Source organism: Bos taurus, chromosome 1, assembly GCF_002263795.3.
Source record: "Bos taurus isolate L1 Dominette 01449 registration number 42190680 breed Hereford chromosome 1, ARS-UCD2.0, whole genome shotgun sequence".
NCBI classification, from domain to species: Eukaryota; Metazoa; Chordata; class Mammalia; order Artiodactyla; family Bovidae; genus Bos; species Bos taurus.
Window position 1 is genome coordinate 136987957 of NC_037328.1, and position 21535 is coordinate 137009491.

Sequence of the window (21535 nt, forward strand, 5' to 3'; positions counted from 1 at the left end):
TCATAGTGGTCACTTGAAAATGTATAAAAATATCCAATCACTATGTCATATAATGGGAACTAATATAAAGTCGTAGGTCAATTGTACTTTGAAAACAAGCAACCATTAAAAAAAAAGAGATCAGATATGTGGTTACCACAGGCAGGTGAGTGTGTATGTGCATGCTCAGTCACATCCAACTCTTTAATATCCATACTACATATTGAATTAATATTTTAGGGGAGGAGCTAAGATGGTGGAGGAGTAGGACAGGGAGAACACTTTCTCCCCCACAAATTCATCAAAAGAACATTTAAACGCCGAGTAAATTCCACAAAACAACTTCTGAATGCCGACAGAGGACATCAGGCACCCAGAAAAGCAACCCAAGTCTTCGAAACGAGATGTTTTATCAATGGTGCTATATAGGAGAAGTTTTGAAAAGACTGTAAAAATAGGACCGATAACTGGAAGCAGGAGGCTTAAGTCCAAACCCTGACTCCAGGGAACTCCTGACTCCAGGGAACATTAATTGACACGAGCTCATCAAACACCTTCATACCTACACTGAAACCAAGCACCACACAAGGGCCAACAAGTTCCAGGGCAAGACATACCAAGACATCTCATAACTTATTACTGGACACTTCATTGCACTCCAGAGAGAAGAAATACAGCTCCACCCACCAGAACACCGACATGAGCTTCCCTAACCAAGAAACCTTGACAGGCCACCTGTACAAACCCACATACAGCGAGGAAACACCACAATAAAGAGAACTCCACAAACTGCCAGAATACAGAAAGGACACCCCAAACTCAGCAATTTAAACAAGATGAAGAGACAGAGGAATACCCAGCAGATAAAGGAACAGGATAAATGCCCACCAAACCAAACAAAAGAGGAAGAGATAGAGAATCTACCTGATAAAGAATTCCAAATAATAATAGTGAAATTGATCCAAAATCTTGAAACCAAAATGGAATCACAGATAAATAGCCTGGAGACAAGGATTGAGAAGATGCAAGAAACGTTTAACAAGGACCTAGAAGAAATAATATAGAGTCAATATATAATGAATAATGCAATAAATGAAATTAAAAACACTCTAGAGGCAACAAATAGTAGAATAACAGAGGCAGAAGATAGGAGTAGTGAATTAGAATGGTAGAAATAAATGAATTATGTCTTGCCATTCCCTCCTGGCTTGAAGAGTTTCTATTGAAAGATCAGCTGTTATCCTTATGGGAATTCCCTTGTGTGTTATTTGTTGTTTTTCCCTTGCTGCTTTTAATATTTGTTCTTTGTGTTTGATCTTTGTTAATTTGATTAATATGTGTCTTGGGGTGTTTCTCCTTGGGTTTATCCTGTTTGGTACTCTCTGGGTTTCTTGGACTTGGGTGATTATTTCCTTCCCCATTTTAGGGAAGTTTTCCACTATTATCTCCTCAAGTATTTTCTCATGGTCTTTCTTTTTGTCTTCTTCTTCTGGAACCCCTATGATTCGAATGTTGTAGCGTTTAATATTGTCCTGGAGGTCTCTGAGATTGTCCTCATTTCTTTTAATTCGTTTTTCTTTTATCCTCTCTGATTCATTTATTTCTACCATTCTATCTTCTAATTCACTAATCCTGTCTTCTGCCTCTGTTATTCTACTATTTGTTGCCTCCAGAGTGTTTTTAATTTCACTTATACAGAGTGAAGTAAGCCAGAAGGAAAAACATAAATACAGTATAATAACGCATATATATGGAATTTAGAAAGATGGTAATAATAACCCGGTGTACGAGACAGCAAAAGAGACACTGATGTATAGAACAGTCTTATAGACTCTGTGGGAGAGGGAGAGGGTGGGAAGATGTGGGAGAATTGCAATGAAACATGTAAAATATCATGTAGGAAACGAGTTGCCAGTCCAGGTTCGATGCATGATGCTGGATGCTTGGGGCTGGTGCACTGGGACGGCCCAGAGGGATGGTATGGGGAGGGAGGAGGGAGGAGGGTTCGGGATGGGGAACACATGTATACCTGTGGCGGATTCACTTTGATATTTGGCAAAACTAATACAATTATGTAAAGTTTAAAAATAAAATAAAATTGGAAGAATAAAAAAAAAAAAAAAAAAAGAAAGAAATGAATTAGAGAGAAAAAAAGAAAAATGAATTAAAAGAAATGAGGACAATTTCAGAGACCTCCAGGACAATATTAAATGCTACAACATTCAAATCATAGGGGTCCCAGAAGAAGAAGACAAAAAGAAAGACCATGAGAAAATACTTGAGGAGATAATAGTTGAAAACTTCCCTAAAATGGGGAAGGAAATAATCACCCAAGTCCAAGAAACCCAGAGAGTCCCAAACAGGATAAACCCAAGGCGAAACACCCCAAGACATATATTAATCAAATTAACAAAAATCAAACACAAAGAACAAATATTAAAAGCAGCAAGGAAAAAAAAATAAAAGCAGCAAGGGAAAAACAACAAATAACACACAAGGTAATTCCCATAAGGATAACAGCTGATCTTTCAGTAGAAACTCTTCAAGCCAGGAGGGAATGGCAAGACATACTTAAAATGATGAAAGAAAATAACCTACAGCCCAGATTATTGTACCCAGCAAGGATCTCATTCAAATATGAAGGAGAAATCAAAAGCTTCTCAGACAAGCAAAAGCTGAGAGAATTCAGCACCACCAAACCAGCTCTCCAACAAATACTAAAGGATATTCTCTAGACAGGAAACACAAAAACGGTGTATAAATTCAAACCCAAAACAATAAAGTAAATGGCAACGGGATCATACTTATCAGTAATTACCTTAAACGTAAATGGGTTGAATGCCCCAACCAAAAGACAAAGACTGGTTGAATGGATACAAAAACAAGACCCCTACATATGCTGTCTACAAGAGACCCACCTCAAAACAGGGGACATATACAGACTGAAAGTGAAGGGCTGGAAAAAGATTTTCCATGCAAATAGGGACCAAAAGAAAGCAGGAGTACCAATACTCATATCAGATAAAATAGACTTTAAAACAAAGGCTGTGAAAAGAGACAAAGATGGTCACTACATAATGATCAAAGGATCAATCCAAGAAGAAGATATAACAATTATAAATATATATGCACCCAACATGGGAGCACTGCAATATGTAAGACAAATGCTAACAAGTATGAAAGGAGAAATTAACAATAACACAATAATAGTGGGAGACTTTAATACCCCACTCACACCTATGGATAGATCAACTAAACAGAAAATTAACAAGGAAACACAAACTTTAAATGATACAATAGACCAGTTAGACCTAATTGATATCTATAGGGCATTTCATCCCAAAACAATGAATTTCACCTTTTTCTCAAGCGCACATGGAACCTTCTCCAGGATAGATCACATCCTGGGCCATAAATCTAGCCTTGGTAAATTCAAAAAAATAGAAATCATTCCAAACATCTTCTCTGACCACAATGCAGTAAGAGTAGATCTCAATTACACAAGAAAAACTATTAAAAATTCCAACATATGGAGGCTGAACAACACGCTGCTGAATAACCAACAAATCACAGAAGAAATCAAAAAAGAAATCAAAATTTGCATAGAAACGAATGAAAATGAAAACACAACAACCCAAAACCTGTGGGACACTGTAAAAGCAGTCCTAAGGGGAAAGTTCATAGCAATACAAGCACACCTCAAGAAACAAGAAAAAAATCAAATAAATAACCTAACTCTACACCTAAAGCAACTAGAAAAGGAAGAAATGAAGAACCCCAGGATTAGTAGAAGGAAAGAAATCTTAAAAATTAGGGCAGAAATAAATGCAAAAGAAACAAAAGAGACCATAGCAAAAATCAACAAAGCCAAAAGCTGGTTCTTTGAAAGGATAAATAAAATTGACAAACCATTAGCCAGACTCATCAAGAAACAAAGGGAGAAAAATCAAATCAATAAAATCAGAAATGAAAATGGAGAGATCACAACAGACAACACAGAAATGCAAAGGATCATAAGAGACTACTCTCAACAATTATATGCCAATAAAATGGACAACGGGGAAGAAATGGACAAATTCTTAGAAAAGTACAACTTTCCAACACTGGACCAGGAAGAAATAGAAAATCTTAACAGACCCATCACAAGCACGGAAATTGAAACTGTAATCAAAAATCTTCCAGCAAACAAAAGCCCAGGTCCAGATGGCTTTACAGCTGAATTCTACCAAAAATTTAGAGAAGAGCTAACACCTATCCTACTCAAACTCTTCCAGAAAATTGCAGAAAAAGGTAAACTTCCAAACTCATTCTATGAGGCCACCATTACCCTAATACCAAAACCGGACAAAGATCCCACAAAAAAAGAAAACTACAGGCCAATATCACCGATGAACATAGATGCAAAAATCCTTAACAAAATTCTAGCAATCAGAATCCAACAACACATTAAAAAGATCATCATAACCAAGTGGGCTTTATCCCAGGGATGCAAGGATTCTTCAATATCCGCAAATCAATCAATGTAATACCCCACATTAACAAATTGAAAAATAAAAACCATATGATTATCTCAATAGATGCAGAGAAAGCCTTTGACAAAATTCAACATCCATTTATGATAAAAACTCTCCAGAAAGCAGGAATAGAAGGAACATACCTCAACATAATAAAAGCTATATATGACAAACCCACAGCAAACATTATCCTCAATGGTGAAAAATTGAAAGCATTTTCTCTAAAGTCAGGAACAAGACAAGGGTGCCCACTTTCACCATTACTATTCAACATAGTTTTGGAAGTTTTGGCCACAGCAATCAGAGCAGAAAAAGAAATAAAAGGAATCCAAATTGGAAAAGAAGAAGTAAAACTCTCACTATTTGCAGATGACTCTACATAGAAAACCCTAAAGACTCCACCAGAAAATTACTAGAACTAATCAATGATTATAGTAAAGTTGCAGGATATAAAATCAACACACAGAAATCCCTTGCATTCCTATACACTAATAATGAGAAAACAGAAAGAGAAATTAAGGAAACAATTCCATTCACCACTGCAACGGAAAGAATAAAATACTTAGGAATATATCTACCTAAAGAAACTAAAGACCTATATATAGAAAACTATAAAACACTGGTGAAAGAAATCAAAGAGGACACTAATAGATGGAGAAATATACCATGTTCATGGATTGGAAGAATCAATATAGTGAAAATGAGTATACTACCCAAAGCAATTTATAGATTCAATGCAATCCCTATCAAGCTACCAACAGTATTCTTCACAGAGCTAGAACAAATAATTTCACAATTTGTATGGAAATACAAAAAACCTCCAATAGCCAAAGCTATCTTGAGAAAGAAGAATGGAACTGGAGGAATCAACCTACCTGACTTCAGGCTCTACTACAAAGCCACAGTCATCAAGACAGTATGGTACTGGCACAAAGACAGAAATATAGATCAATGGAACAAAATAGAAAGCCCAGAGATAAATCCATGCACATATGGACACCTTATCTTTGACAAAGGAGGCAAGAATATACAATGGAGAAAAGACAATCTCTTTAACAAGTGGTGCTGGGAAAACTGGTCAACCACTTGTAAAAGAATGAAACTAGACCACTTTCTAACACCATACACAAAAATAAAATCAAAATGGATTAAAGATCTAAACATAAGACCAGAAACTATAAAACTCCTAGAGGAGAACATAGGCAAAACACTCTCCGACATACATCACAGCAGGATCTCTATGACCCATCTCCCAGAATATTGGAAATAAAAGCAAAAATAAACAAATGGGACCTAGTTAAACTTAAAAGCTTCTGCACAACAAAGGAAACTATTAGCAAGGTGAAAAGACAGCCTTCGGAATGGGAGAAAATAATAGCAAATGAAGCAATCGACAAACAACTAATCTCAAAAATATACAAGCAACTCCTACAGCTCAATTCCAGAAAAATAAATGACCCAATCAAAAAATGGGCCAAAGAACTAAATAGACATTTCTCCAAAGAAGACATACAGATGGCTAACAAACACATGAAAAGATGCTCAACATCACTCATTATCAGAGAAATGAAAATCAGAACCACTATGAGGTACCATTTCATGCCAGTCAGAATGGCTGCGATCCAAAAGTCTACAAGCAATAAATGCTGGAGAGGGTGTGGAGAAAAGGGAACCCTCTTACACTGTTGGTGGGAATGCAAACTAGTACAGCCACTATGGAGAACAGTGTGGAGATTCCTTAAAAATCTGGAAATAGAACTGCCTTATGATCCAGCAATCCCACTGCTGGGCATACACACTTAGGAAACCAGAAGGGAAAGAGACATGTGTACTCCAGTGTTCATCGCAGCACTGTTTATAATAGCCAGGGCATGGAAGCAACCTAGATGTCCCTCAGCAGATGAATGGATAAGAAAGCTATGGTACATATACACAATGGAGTATTACTCAGCCATTAAAAAGAATACATTTGAATCAGTTCTAATGAGGTGGATGAAACTGGAGCCTATTATACAGAGTGAAGTAAGCCAGAAAGAAAAACACCAATACAGTATACTAATGCATATATATGGAATTTAGAAAGATGGTAACAATAACCCTGTATACGAGACAGCAAAAGAGACACTGATGTATAGAACAGTCTTATGGACTCTGTGGGAGAGGGAGAGGGTGGGAAGATTTGGGAGAATGACATTGAAACATGTATAATATCATGTATGAAATGAGTTGCCAGTCCAGGTTCGATGCACAATACTGGATGCTTGGGGCTGGTGCACTTGGACGACCCAGAGGGATGGTATGGGGATGGAGGAGGGAGGAGGGTTCAGGATGGGGAACACATGTGTACCTGGGCAGATTCATTTCAATATTTGGCAAAACCAATATAATATTGTAAAGTTTAAAAATAAAATAAAATTTTAAAAAATGAATTACTGTTTTATATGATTTGGGGGGGTGGGGTTTTTTTGGGCAGGGGGGCATTGACCATGCTGCATGGCTTGTGGGATCTTGGTTCCCTCACCATGTATCAAACCCATGACTGCTACACTGGAAGTGTGGAGTCTTAACCACTGGATCACCAGAGAAGTCCTGTATATGAGTTTTTTACTTAGCATTTTTGCTTAACCATTTTCATGTTATGTCAAACTCCCTATAAATGACATTTTTAGTAGCTAAATAATATTTTGTTGTGTGGATTATCATAATTTGCCTTACTATTCAACTGTTATAAGATTTTTCTAGTGTTTTGCTTTTACAAATAATGTTATAGAGAGAATCTTTGGAGATGTAGTAGAAGATTGTACTTAATCTTATCTTACTGAGGGATTTTGAAGAATGGGACTAACCATGTCTAACTATCACTTTTCTTGTTACAACTAAAGATAGCATTCCATAGAATAATCTTAGAGTTCTTTCAAATCATTGCTTAGAATGTTTTCTTATTCTTTAAGAAGGGTTCCATTATATGCACACATCCATATAATTGTCTTCTGTTGGTGGATACTGATTTATGCCCAATTCTTTCCTCTCTCAGTTCATTCATGTGTGCTAAGTCACTTTAGTCATGTTTGAGTCTTTGTGACCCTATGAACTGTAGCCCACCAGGCTTCTCTGTCCATGGGACTCTCCAGGCAAGAATACTGGAGTGGGCTGCCATGCCCTTCTCCAGGGGATCTTCCCGACCCAGGGACTGAACCTGCATCTCTTATATCTCCTGCATTGGCAGGCGGGTTCTTTACCACTAGCAACACCTAGGAAGTTCAGAAGCAGCTACATCTGTAGGATAAATCTCAGAAGTTGAATAGGTGGATTAAGGACTAAGTGAATCTGTAATTTTGATGGATGTTGCCAAATTGTACTTCATAGGGATGGTATTACTTTGTACTCTCACCAGTAATGTATGAAAGTATCTGTTTCCCTAGAGCGTTGCCAGTTGGATGTCTTGTTCCACTACCATTTTGCTGTCTTAAAAAACTTGTAATTCAGTACCAGTTCAGTACCATTCCCCTTCTCTTGCCAACTGTATGTGAGATATTTTTCCTAAATTGTTGGGGTTTTTTGTTGTTGTTTGCTCTAGTTTTGTTTCTTTGTTGTTATCGTTTAGTTGCTAAATCGTGTCCGACTATTTGTGGCCCCATGAACAGTAGTCCACCAGACTCCTCTGTCCATGGTTGCCATTTCCTCCTCCAGATGATCTTCCTGACCCAGAGATTGAACTTGTGTCTTCTGCATTGGCAGGAAGATTCTTTATTGCTGAGCCACCAGGGAAGCCCAGTTTTGTTTCTTACTGTACAATAGTTTAATACAGATCAGCCAATCAGTCTTTCTCTTTTAATTTATTTTTTCTTTTTGGCCACACACAAGGATTGAACCTAGGCCGTTGGCAGTGAGAGCATGGATTCCTAGCCACTGAAGCACAAAAGAATTCCCACATTTATTATTTTTAAGGTTTAAAATTTCTTTTCCATTAAGAAATTTCATAGATACTAAATTGTTTTTTCTTTTAGTTTTTTTTATGTCTTGATTATTTAATTTTTTAAAAATTTCAATTCTGATCTATTTGGACCTGATTTTGATTCAAGTATATTTTGCAGCAGTGATAGCATGTAACGTTTATAGAATACTTTTTAGATGTAAACCTTCCTAGAGGAAGAATAAGTGAATTTCAAAGGTTGTTTCCCCTATTAACAATAGCACATATAATCCAAGGGAACACATGAGATTTTCTTTTTTTTCCTTAGTGAAGTGAAGTAAAAGTTGCTCATTCATGTCCGACTCTTTGCAACCCCATGGACTATACAGTCCATGGAATTCTCCAGGCTAGAATACTGGAGTGGGTAGTATTTCCCTTCTCCAGGAGATCTCCCCAACCCAGGGATCTAACCCAGGGATCTAACCCAGGCCTCCCACATTGCAGGTGGAGTCTTTACCAGCTAAGCCACAAGGGAAGCCCACTTTTTTTTTCCTTAACTGTACGATAAACATTTTTTTTTTAACAGGTGGAAATTTCATTGTAAAATGTTAGTTAACACATAATTGTTTTTAAAATCTGCCTGCAATGTGGGAGACCCTGAAGAAGGGAATGGCTACCCACTCCAGTATTCTTCCCTGGAGAATGCCATGGACAGAGGAGCCTGGTGGGCTACGATCCACAGTGCACAAAGAGTCAGACATGACTGAGTGACTCACTCTTTCACTTTTCATTAGTATTAATGGTAAGACCAAATGAAGTTTATATATTTCACATCAGAAGTTCGATATTGGTAGAAATAACCTTGATGCTTTGTAAATGACTAATTGTACTTCATATTATATTATTGTTTATATCACTTTCCCTATGGTTGCAGACCATATCCATACTCAACAGTTATGTTTTTCTCCACCTGTCATATTTTCTTGTGTTATAGAATAATTTTGTTTGATAGTCATGTGGTTGTAAGAACGTGTGAAACTCATCAGCAAATATCAGGAAAATGTCCCTTTCAGCCTAACTTAATCCTGGCTCTTGAACAGTTTGAAATACCACACAGTCTGGATTAAAACCAAAATTATTTTATCTGTGCCATCTGTTTTCACTCTTGAAGGCCTGTGACACAGCAGATAAATATTTAAATGCTTTCTGATCTATTCAGATTTCCTTTAATATATTTAATTTTTGACATTTGGTATCCTGTCCATTAAGTAAAATAACATGAGAACAAAAACTCTTTAGAAGAAGGACATTTCAGCAGCTGCACCTGCCAAATTTTGCTTGTAGCTAAGATGAGATGATATATTTGTGTGAGGGTTTTCCCATTTTCTGAAACATCAAGGTTAAATCAAAATATTTCAAAATTTACAGCTTATGTATTCATCCTTACTTCCTCTATTTAATGACCCCCAAAAGGAGAGCCAATTTAGAAGTTTCACTTTTTTAGAATCTGAATTGTTTTCCATGTTAGATTGGGCAAAGCAGAATTGAAGAATTCTTTTCCTAGTTTCTTGAGTTTCATCAAAATTTACCTAATATCTGAAATCTGTTTAGGTACTTAAAGTTGTGGCAACAATTTTTCATAATAAAAAGAGCAGGACAAGAAATCCTATTGGGAAATATTAGAGAAAAAATATGGAATTAGAAAAGGAGTGCTTTCAGTTAGAGTTTAAGGGAATTATAGAGAAGAGTTTACTTTTGAAGGATTGAGATCCATGAATCCTTAAAAGATGTACCCAAAGTGGTTTTGATTATCAGGATAAAGTGGACAAAGAAAAGATCTCTAATGAAATGAACCCCAAGTCATACCATTATGTCCTAATCTGATTTTTAGACGTACACCCACCAAGGAGACAATGTGTTATATAGGGCAAGTGGCCTGACTCTTCATTCTTAGAGCCTCAAATCTTCCCACAAGTAAAACCTAAGAAACTGCAAGTGGGAAAATATCCAGTTGAAAAATTAAAAATAAGCCTTTCTGGAAAAGATTCTTTTGTCTATAATTTCTAGAAAAAATCAAAGCATGATTGCATAACATTGCAGAACCGGAGTCAATCAAGGATAAAAAAATTCCCTCTGCTCAGTGCTTTCAGATAAGAAATTTCCATTAATATCCACATTGAAATTTAACTTTTATCATCTACTGTTTGAATCATCCTAATGTTTTTTGGGTTGATCCTCAGAATTGTGGAATTCATTTTCTCTGTATTAGCACCTGTAAAAATCAGAAAGACACACTTATGTAAAAATAACTAAACAATTTGTAAAGTCAAACATGGTTCAATAAATGAGGATAGTCAAATGGACTCAACATCAAGAGTATAACATCTGAGATTTTTAAAACTTAATTTTGAGATATGTGAGTGGGGAAATCTTTTTTCACTAAAATCTGGAAGATGTAGCAGCTGATACATCCTTCTTATAAAGAGTCCTTTCAGAACTGATTGAAAAAAAATAGTTTCCATTAAATTTGAAAAAACCCAAATTAGAGCTTTGGTTTTAAAACAATTGTATTTTAACTTTAACCGTATTTTACTTTACATGTATAATTCACAATATAGAATAATTGAGGGGAATAGAATGGTAAGCTTTTGGTTTTATTGATTTACAATTTTTTAAACTTCTAAGATTCCTAATTCTGCCTCTTATGTGATCATATTTTGAGGTGATCATTGCATTTCTAAAACTTTAACTGACACTAATGATAGGTACCTGATTTAAGAAACCATCACATGAGAGAAGTGAAAACCTGGTTTTGGCAAAGTTTTAAAAACTCTAGGGGAGTGCCATTTCTGGTGTGGTGGATTAAGCACCTAAGATTGACCTTCTCACAGATAACAACTAAAAAACTACAAAAAATAACTACCTGAAGAGTCTGTAGAGTGACCAAAGACAGGCTGATTTTGTAGCAGAGTCAGAATTTAGAAGATGAGATGGACTCAAGGTCTCATTTTAAGAATTTGGCCGAAGGACTCAATGCGGTGTGAGAATGCTGAAACTTCTCTAGATAATGCAGGTCTTTGTGTCCTAAGGAACTAGAGGATAGTGAGGCAGCCATTGCTCCCAGAAAAATGATAGAGTAGGGTGAGACTGCAAGAAAGGAGGAAACAGGAGCAAGAGAGCTCTGTTTCCTGTGTAAGCTTTGCCCAAGTCTCTGGCTTACTCATGAATCAAAGTGATTCACAAGGCAGACTCAAAGCACCTTGCAGCTAAATGAAAGAGCTCAAGTATTGAAATGTGGCCTCTCATTCACCTTAACTGAGACAGACTCTGCAGTTTGACTCTACCTAGGTTAATTGCCTCTTAAAACAATAACATTAACCGTCTTCAGAGAGAGAGAACAGAATCCAGAGTCTTCAAAACAAAGCAATCATTATGTCCAGAATAAAATGGAAAATTATTCATTAAATGAAGAAGCAAGAAAACATGATTCACTTTCAGGGCACCAACCTTGCTTCATCCCTATTCCCATTTCCTCCTCTGCACATATTGTTTTGAAATAAATCCCAGATATCACATTATGTCTCTCATGAACATTTCAGTGTGCATCTCAATAAGAGCTCTTTTAAAAATGTAACCATAATGTCGTTAGCACACCTAAAATTACTTAATATCATTACATATCCAGTAAGTATTCAAATTTCTAAGTGTTTGTAGATGGATTAATGCTTTTCAGTTTGTTTAATTGAAACAGACTCACCCTCATCCAACTCCATGGCTGGGGAAACTAAGTCTTTCTCAGTCACTGGTTGTGGAGTAAATATTGTGAGTTTGGTACTGTTGTCCATAGGTCAGAGAATATGAGATCTAAACAGGAGGAAATACGTTAGAAGTTCATAGTCTTTCTAGCATGCTGATGTTTGAAATGGTATGAATGGGAGAGCCATCACTTTGTCTTAAGGGCTGCAGTTCTTTCATGGCTTCTTTGACTTCTGGTTATTTTCATGCAGCAGTTATCACTGAAAAAGTCCATTCTAGGCCTAAGTTAGTCAATTTTCTTGAGTGCTATACAGTTTTGTACATAAGGATATCTTTTTTTAATGATCAAGGGCTTTCTTCCTATATGTTTGTTTGTTTTTCCAGAGGTAAACTTAGAAAGATTAGAACCTTTAGTGTGAAATGTCAGACTAAAAATTTCTTTTTATGATGTATTCTTTTCATTGTCTCTCTGGTTTTAGGAGCTGGGAATCCAAAGTGCAAAATTGCAATTGTTATGGGAAGAATTAACAATAACTCTGAAACCAGGTAATAAAACAATAGTGATTGAGAAATCTATGAGGAATAAGAGTCAGTCTTTTTTTGTACTCAATTTACTTAAAATTCACTATTTAATCTCATAAATTATAATAATATAAAATATATTATGATATTAAATGTCATATGTCTGTTGTTTCACAATTACTTTGCTAAAGATATATTTAGAAAACATTTTAGGAAGTGTTGGTATACATTCTTCACTGTGAAATTTCCTGTTTTAAAAAGTGTTGCTGAATTCTCAAAGCTGTTTGGATCCAATTATAAGATATATAAACTTTTTCAAAACTGTCTGTAAGTAATTAACTGATTAGATATTTAGATCCAAGGCAATAATCTTGAAATGTTTAATATATTAAATATCAGTTCCCAGTTACCATTCTGAGCAAGGAGAAGCCTCAATTAAATAACTTTCACATATTTTCAAATCATTGTTATTCCAGATCACAGGCTGCATCTGAATGTATTTAATGATTTTTATACAATTCCTATTCCAGACATCATTACTTACATGATTACATGAAAGCAACAATGAAAAGATGACAGTTGAGTCTCCACCTAACATCTGTTTTATTTTTCCACTTAGCAAACTTCCTAACCTCTACTTTTCTTTTGACCAGACACAAACAACACAGCATGATTCTTGTTCCTATCAACACACCTGGAGTAGAAATAATAAGGCCCTTGACAGTTTTTGGCTACCTGGGTAAGTATTCAATCAACTTGTCTGTGTATTTGCAAGTAGAAAACCTAGAATATGCAATAACTCTGAAGGAAATAGATAACATTTTAGTGCATGAGATGGATTCTTAGAAATCCTTTGATCCTTAGTATAAATTACCAGTGGAGTTCAGAATAGAACAAATGAAAAGAGAGGTGGTGCAGCATTCTACCACATTTTTTCTGGTTTGGGGAAAGGGCAAACTGGCATTTAAGGCATAGCAACTGAGGAAGGGTTAATGAAATAGATGTGAAAAATTAAGTATCTTACAGTAATACTCATTTTTAACTTTCTTAATCAACCTACAAGAGTTAATAAGCAAAGGGTTTTGAATGATTTGAATGCAGAACTTTTCCTTCCTCTGTCCTTGGGTGGAATGTCTAAGAAGCAAGGATACTTTTACTCAGTCTCATGTTCACTGTTTCCTTGCTGCTCAGGTTTCTCACTCTGCAAGTATTTGTTGAGCACTCAACCCACTCCAGTATTCTTGCCTGGATAATCCCACGGACAAAGGAGCCTGGCAGGCTACAGTCCATATGGTTGCAAAGAGTCGGACATGACTGAAACGACTTAACACGCACGCACACGCACAAGCAGTGTTACAGGTGCTTAGAATACAATAGTGAACACAGGAAACAAAGATCTCTGCCCTTGTGGAGCTTACTTGCTGGGGGACAGAGACAGAGGATAAATACAGACATGTAAATAAGCTAGGTAGCTGTCAGCAAATGATAAATGTTATAAAAAAGTTTACTGAACTTTAGGTTTTGTGGTGACCCTGGCTTTCTCTTTATTGTTAAATGTGGCTAATGCAAATATTCAAGAGGTGGATTACTTTTTGTAGGTTGCAGCTAGAATATGTACCCACAGGTTAAGTGGTTGGGTTGTAGAACAACAGCCTAAAAGACTGTTGGTTGGCTAATAATGTTGGTTGGCTATTAATTCCCACCATTGTAGAGCCTATGTTTCAAATTTCAGTAGGACAGTTTCACCAACATCTCTCCAACTCCCTGTGCCAAGGCCAAAAGAAATAATGTGGACAGAGTTGATTATTAATGTCTGTTCTGACAGGAAAAGGGTGTGGAGTTAACTGGAGATTATCTCCAGAACTTGGCGAGGAGGAAGGATGATATAAAGACAAAGTGTGGATGTGTTCCCAGTCTCTGTCACATGCCCGCGTTTTCAAGAGGCAAACAAGCCTAGACTGGAAGCAAATATACTTGCACGTCCAGCCTTGGCTTTGTCTCTAATGCTAAACCTGCTCTGTTCCTTCGAGCAGGTTCTTCACATCTTTAGGCATTGGTTTCCACAGTAATAAAATAATAATTACATAATTCACTTGCAAATTTTGAACCATTGGAACCTTTTTTATTTTCCCAAGCAAAATTTTCTTTGGAAGCCTGTATATTAAAAATTTTAAAGAAGAAGCAATAATAAAACAATAATAAGATGATCTAATTTGAGCTATGGAGCCATCTTCTTTTTCACAGCTCTACAATTTCAGAAAATCCATTCAGAAACCTCTGGATGAAATGATATCTAAAATCTCTTAAAATTTCTTAAACAGTTGATAAGTTTTTTGGGCTGCACAGCACTGGGGGTTCAGGGCTCAGATCTACCTAGAAATGTCTGACATATGAGGCCTTTAAATTCCAGTGTCTTCAGTAGATTAATTATCTCTGACTACCTTTTTGTCACCTCGTTTTGTTCTCTAAAATCTTATTCTCTATTTCATAGATAATTTCCATGGAGGACATTTTGAGATCCACTTTAATCAAGTGCGAGTTCCTGCCACCAATTTAATACTAGGTGAGATAAATTGAACAAATGATTCTCTAGTAATTAAAAAATATATATTTTCAGGTCAAAATCTGAAAAAGATGTGAAGTCTACCATAATTTAGATACTTTCCTTCTTGTTTACTCCATTTATAAGGGAAAATTATTTCCTTTGGTAATAATAACAATAACAATAATAAGGTTTTATTTAAGTATTTGATGTGGTGTCACATCAATTGAAAACATAGCTAAATACAAAAATTATACAATTTGGAGCAACATACTTTTTCCTAAAACATGATCCTCAAGCCTCTACTTGTTTTAATAAAACCTCAGTAGTTTCTGAACATTGTATTCCTTGAATGACTTCATCCTCTTGCTTGTTGGAATCCTACCCAACCTTCAAGGAACATCTCTGATGCCACCTCTTTCAAGAAGTTTCTTGTACTCCTCATCTCATCCATTCAATAAGCCCCTGATCCTGCCAGGCCCTCAGGTTACCATGATGAACAAACACCTTTCCCTCCTATGCCTTTCTTGTCCTTCTCCATATCCCTTATCCCTAGCATCCTTGCCCCTCTTCTAGTTTCTGAACTCAGGACTGTGTCTTATCTACCTTGGTAACCATTGCAACACTAACAAAATAACTTATGCAGAGTAGGTACTGAAGAGACCTACTTCAGATCAGTTCTTGAATCTGATCCAAGTTTTTAATGATGGTGGTTTACATTTCTATGTATTAGAAATCAAAGTTCCATAAATGTATAGTGGACCTTATTACAGAACTTACTTTTTTCCTACCGGAATGCCATTTTTATTGAGGATAGTTCATTATTTTCTCAGGATTTGTGTAAATAACAAAAGAAATAGGCTGTGGTCATGTTCTCCTTTCTTTCTCACAGGTGAAGGTAGGGGATTTGAAATTGCCCAAGGCCGGCTTGGACCTGGCAGAATCCACCACTGTATGAGAACGATAGGTCTGGCTGAACGTGCTTTACAGATCATGTGTGAACGAGCAAACCAAAGGGTGGCCTTTAAGAAGAAGCTTTGTTCACATGTAAGAGTAATTACTTATTTGAATTTATTGTAGCCCAATGCACTATACTAACCTTTAACCAAAATAACATTATTTGGTCAGAAAGAGATTTCCTCTGCATAAACAAGGTGATTCTTTTCCACAAAATATATTTATTTGTAATCTGTATTTAAATGTAGTCTGATGATGTGGATGGACCTAGAGACTGTCATACAGAGTTAAGTCAGAAAGAGAAAAACAAATATCATATAATATTCCACATATGATTCCACTTATATGTAAAATTAGAAAATGATACAGGTGAACTTATTTGCAAAGCAGAAATAGAGACACAGAGGTAGAGAACAAACATGGATACCAAGGGGGGACAGGGCAGGATGAATAGGAGGGTTGGGATTGACATATATACACTACTATGTATAAAATAGGGTGTGATCACTGACCTAGAGCCAGACATCCTGGAGTGTGAAGTCAAGTGGGCCTTAGAAAGCATCACTACAAACAAAGCTAGTGGAGGTGATAAAATTCTAGTTGAGCTATTCCAAATCCTGAAAGATGATGCTGTGAAAGTGCTGCACTCAACATGCCAGCAAATTTGGAAAACTCAGCAGTGGCCACAGGACTGGAAAAGGTCAGTTTTCATTCCAATCCCAAAGAAAGGCAATGCCAAAGAATGCTCAAACTACTGCACAATTGCACTCATCTCACACGCTAGTAAAGTAATGCTCAAAATTCTCCAAGTCAGGCTTCAGCAATATGTGAACCGTGAACTTGCAGATGTTCAAGCTGGTTTTAGAAAAGGCAGAGGAACCAGAGATCAAATTGCCAACATCCGCTGGATCATGGAAGAAGCAAGAGAGTTCCAGAAAAACATTTATTTCTGCTTTGTTGATTATGCCAAAGCCTTTGACTGTGGATCACAATCAACTGTGGAAAATTCTGAAAGAGATGGGAATACCAGACCACCTGATCTGCCTCTTGAGAAACCTGTATGCAGGTCAGGAAGCAACAGTTAGAACTGGACATGGAACAACAGACTGGTTCCAAATAGGAAAAGGAGTACATCAAGGCTGTATATTGTCACCCTGTTTATTTAACTTATATGCAGAGTACATCATGAGAAACACTGGACTGGAAGAAGCACAAGCTGGAATCAAGATTGCTGGAAGAAATATCAATAACCTCAGATATGCAGATGACACCACCCTTATGGCATAAAGTGAAGAGGAACTAAAAAGCCTCTTAATGAAAGTGAAAGAGGAGAGTGAAAAAGTTGGCTTAAAACTCAACATTCAGAAAACGAAGATCATGGCATCCGGTCCCATCACTTCATGGGAAATAGATGGGGAAACAGTGGAAACAGTGCCAGAGTTTATTTTTGGGGGCTCCAAAATCACTGCAGATGGTGACTGCAGCCAGGAAATTAAAAGACGCTTAGTCCTTGGAAGGAAAGTTATGACCAACCTAGATAGCATATTGAAAAGCAGAGACATTACTTTGCCAACAAAGGTCCGTCTAGTGAAGGCTATGGTTTTTCTTGTGGTCATGTATGGATGTGAGAGTTGGACTGTGAAGAAGGCTGAGCACTGAAGAATTGATGCTTTTGAACTGTGGTGTTGGAGAAGACTCTTGAGAGTCCCTTGGACTGCAAGGAGATCCAACCAGTCCATTCTGAAGGAGATCAGCCCTGGGATTTCTTTGGAAGGAATGATGCTAAAGCTGAAACTCCAGTACTTTGGCCACCTCATGCAAAGAGTTGACTCATTAGAAAAGACTCTGATGCTGGGAGGGATTGGGGGCAAGAGGAGAAGGGGATGACAGAGGATGAGATGGCTGGATGGCATCACTGACTCGATGGATGTGAGTCTGAGTGAACTCCGGGAGTTGGTGATGGACAGGGAGGCCTGGCGTGCTGCGATTCACGGGGTCGCAAAGAGTCGGACACGACTGAGCAACTGATCTGATCTGATCTGAATGAGAACCTTCTGTATAGCACAAGGGACTCAGTGCTCTGTGGTGACCTAAATAGGAAGGAAATCCAAAAAAGAGGGGATATATGTATACATATAGCTGATTCACTTTGGTACAACAGAAACTAACACAACATTGTAAAGCAACTATATTCCAATAAAAATTAATGAAAAATCCTAAGATTCAAGCTATATGTGAATATATATAGGTTGATGAGAGATAGTTATCTTTGTGCAAGATTCAAGCTATATGTGAATATATATATATAGGCTGATGAGAGATAGTTATCTTTGTGCAAGATTTAATCATTCCTTAAGTGCTTCAACACCTCAGCACACAAAGTGTCGATAATTTGTTCGACTTTCCGGTTCTCATTCTCTAGAGAACTTCATACAGTAGCCCTCTCTGTGGACATGAGAGGGCTGTTTTAAGGAAGAAGGAAGCCTTATTCTTTGGCTCTGTGGAGGAATTAAGACAGATAAGTGGAGAAATACAGGAAAATAGTGCAAAACTCAGTGAAAGAAGAGATCTAAAAATGGAAAGGACTGCTTTATAAAGAAGTGAGCTCCCTGTTGCTGGAGAAATGCAAGTAGAAATGGGACCAGCATTAGCTGGGGTGTTCATGATATTTTGAATTTTCATCTCTAAGTTATGTACTACTGAGCCTATTGTTTACGAAGAACAATACTTACATCCAGGCACTATAATCCAAATTAGAAAATATTTATCAAGAGGAAAAGATGCTACCATATCAGACTTCCTTGCTTATAATAAATATTCAAAGGAGCTTTAAGCTGAAATGGAAAACTTCTTAAGAGCAATGAGATAGCCAAATCATCCCCTTAACAGCCCTTCTAAGAAGGTGAGAAAAATTATTATTGAATATTTAATACTTAAGATTACTAACATGTACTGTTAGGTCAAACTTGTAGTGGTAAATTGTATCCATGTTTGCTGGACATGTATATTTTAGTACATTTTATAAGATTGTCTCAACTGTACTTTACAAGGAGTTATAAAGTTCATTTGTGACAAACTTATAAAAATTTTACAGTATATTTTTTATCATGAATTGTTATAGGCCATGCTTTCTTTTTTGTGAAATATTATTTAGCAAATCTATGACTAAGTTATAACATTGTTCTTATGAAAAAATATAGCCTGCTTTATGGCACATACCTGGGAATAATTTGTAGAAGAACCCTTTTAGTAAACAGTAAGGGCAAGTGTTCAACTGTTGGATGGGCACTGTAGAAGGTAAAATGATACGAAAGTTTGAGGCTATAAATACAACTCCACGATGCTGCTGGAGTAAGAGCTAAAGAGTTGTTCATGGCATCAAATGTCATTTCATGAACATTTCTCTTCTCAAAATTGCCACCCAAACCCCAAGCAGGGTGCAAGGAGGAACAGAAAGGTTAACCTACAGGCATCTTGAACACACAAAAGCACTCTCCTTAAGTGCTGCTTTCATGACAGATGTTTTAATACTGTGCTAAAGAGAAATTTCTTTTCCACTTTGTAAACTTAATGTAGCAAGCATAACAAGCCTGGGCTTTTCAAAAATATTCCTCCCTTCTCTGAAAGCCTCTTGCATTTGGCATAATGGAAATTATCTGGCAAGAGCTAAGAGATGTGTGAACAGGTCAAATAAAAATCTGGGCTAGCTTTTTTTTTCCTTTTTTAATTTGTCAAAGTAACATTCTACTTCCCTGAATTTGGAGATCCTTTCCAGCTGCCTTCTAATTTATTCCAGGCACTAAAGAAAAAAGTTCTTTATCAAAGTTCTCTCCTAGTAAATAAATCTGGCGCCTTCTTAGAGCACCCATTTAATTCTTTTTAGAAATTCTAGGGCCTGTAGAGACCCACCTAAGACCACTTCCCTTTATTCTAATGCTAAGAAGTAATTGCTTATGGTGGTTTGTTCATGAAATTATAATCACCTAGTTTGATCAATTCAGTTCAGTTCAGTCACTCAGTCGTGTCTGATTCTTTGTAACCCTATGGACTGCAACACACCAGGCTTCCCTGTCAGTCGCCAACTCCTGAAGCTTACTCAAACTCATGCCTATCCAGTCGGTGATGCCACCCAGCCATCTCAACTTATGTCATCCCCCTCTCCTGCCTTCAGTCTTTCCCATCATCAGGGTCTTTTCCAGTGAGTCAATTCTTCGCATCAGGTAGCCAAAGTATTGGAGTTTCAGCTTCTGCATCAGTCTTTCCAATGAATATTCAGGATTGATTTCCTTGAGGATTGACTGGTTGGATCTCCATGCAGTCCAAGGGACTCTCAGGAGTCTTCTCTAACACCACAATTCAAAAGCATCAATTCTTTGGTGCTCAGCTTTCTTTATGGTCCAGCTCTCACATCCATGCATGACTACTAGCAAAACCATAGCCTTGACTAGATGGACCTTTGTTGGCAAAGTCAAGTCTCTGCTTTTTAATGTGCTGTCTATGTTGGTCATATCATTTCTTCCAAGGAGTGTCTTAATTTCATGGCTGCAGTCTCCATCTGCAGTGATTTTGGAGCCCAAGAAAATAAAGTCACTGTTTCCATTGATTCCCCATCTATTTGCCATGAAGTGATGGGACTGGATGCCACAATCTTCGTTTTCTGAATGTTGAGCTTTAAGCCAACTTTTTCACTCTCCTCTTTCACTTTCATCAAGAGGCTCTTTAATTCTTCTTCACTTTCTGCCATAAGAGTGGTGTCGTCCACGTATCTGAGGTTATTGATATTTCTCCCAGCAATCTTGATTCCATCTTGTGCTTCATCCAGACCAGCATTTCATATGATATACTCTGCATATAAGTTAAATAAGCAGGGTGACAATATACAGCCTTGATGGACTCCTTTCTCATTTTGGAACCAGTCTGTTGTTACCTAGTTTGATAGCCATTAAAAAAGACACTGACTGCTGGAGTTTTGTTTGACATTGTTAATTCAGAGCTTGGTTTCAACCTCTAGGACAGTGCTATCCAACAGAAATATATAGTGTAAGCCAGAAATGTAATTTAAAATATTCTGCTGCTGCTGTTGCTAAGTTGGTTCAGTCGTATCCGACTCTGTGCGACCCCATAGATGGCAGCCCACTGGGCTCCTCTGTCCCTGGTATTTTCTAGGCAAGAAAACTGGAGTGGGTTGTCATTTCCTTATCCAAAAATATTCTAGTAGCTACATTCTTTAAAAGTAAAAAGAAACAGATGAAATTGATTTTAATAATACATTTTATTTAATCCAATATATCTGAAATATTATTTCAACATGAAATCAATATAAAAATATTACTAGTGGGTATTTTACATTCT

General features: G+C 36.9%; 1 protein-coding gene across 1 annotated transcript in view; it reads left to right on the plus strand.

Annotated features, from left to right (window-relative positions):
• Nucleotides 1-21535, plus strand: part of ACAD11 (acyl-CoA dehydrogenase family member 11) — a 119037-nt gene that overhangs the window by 81880 nt on the left and 15622 nt on the right. The window contains exons 14-17 of the mRNA NM_001075893.2: nt 12642-12708; nt 13338-13423; nt 15176-15247; nt 16119-16273. Coding sequence (NP_001069361.1) covers nt 12642-12708; nt 13338-13423; nt 15176-15247; nt 16119-16273 — 380 coding nt within the window. The remainder of the gene's footprint in view (nt 1-12641; nt 12709-13337; nt 13424-15175; nt 15248-16118; nt 16274-21535) is intronic.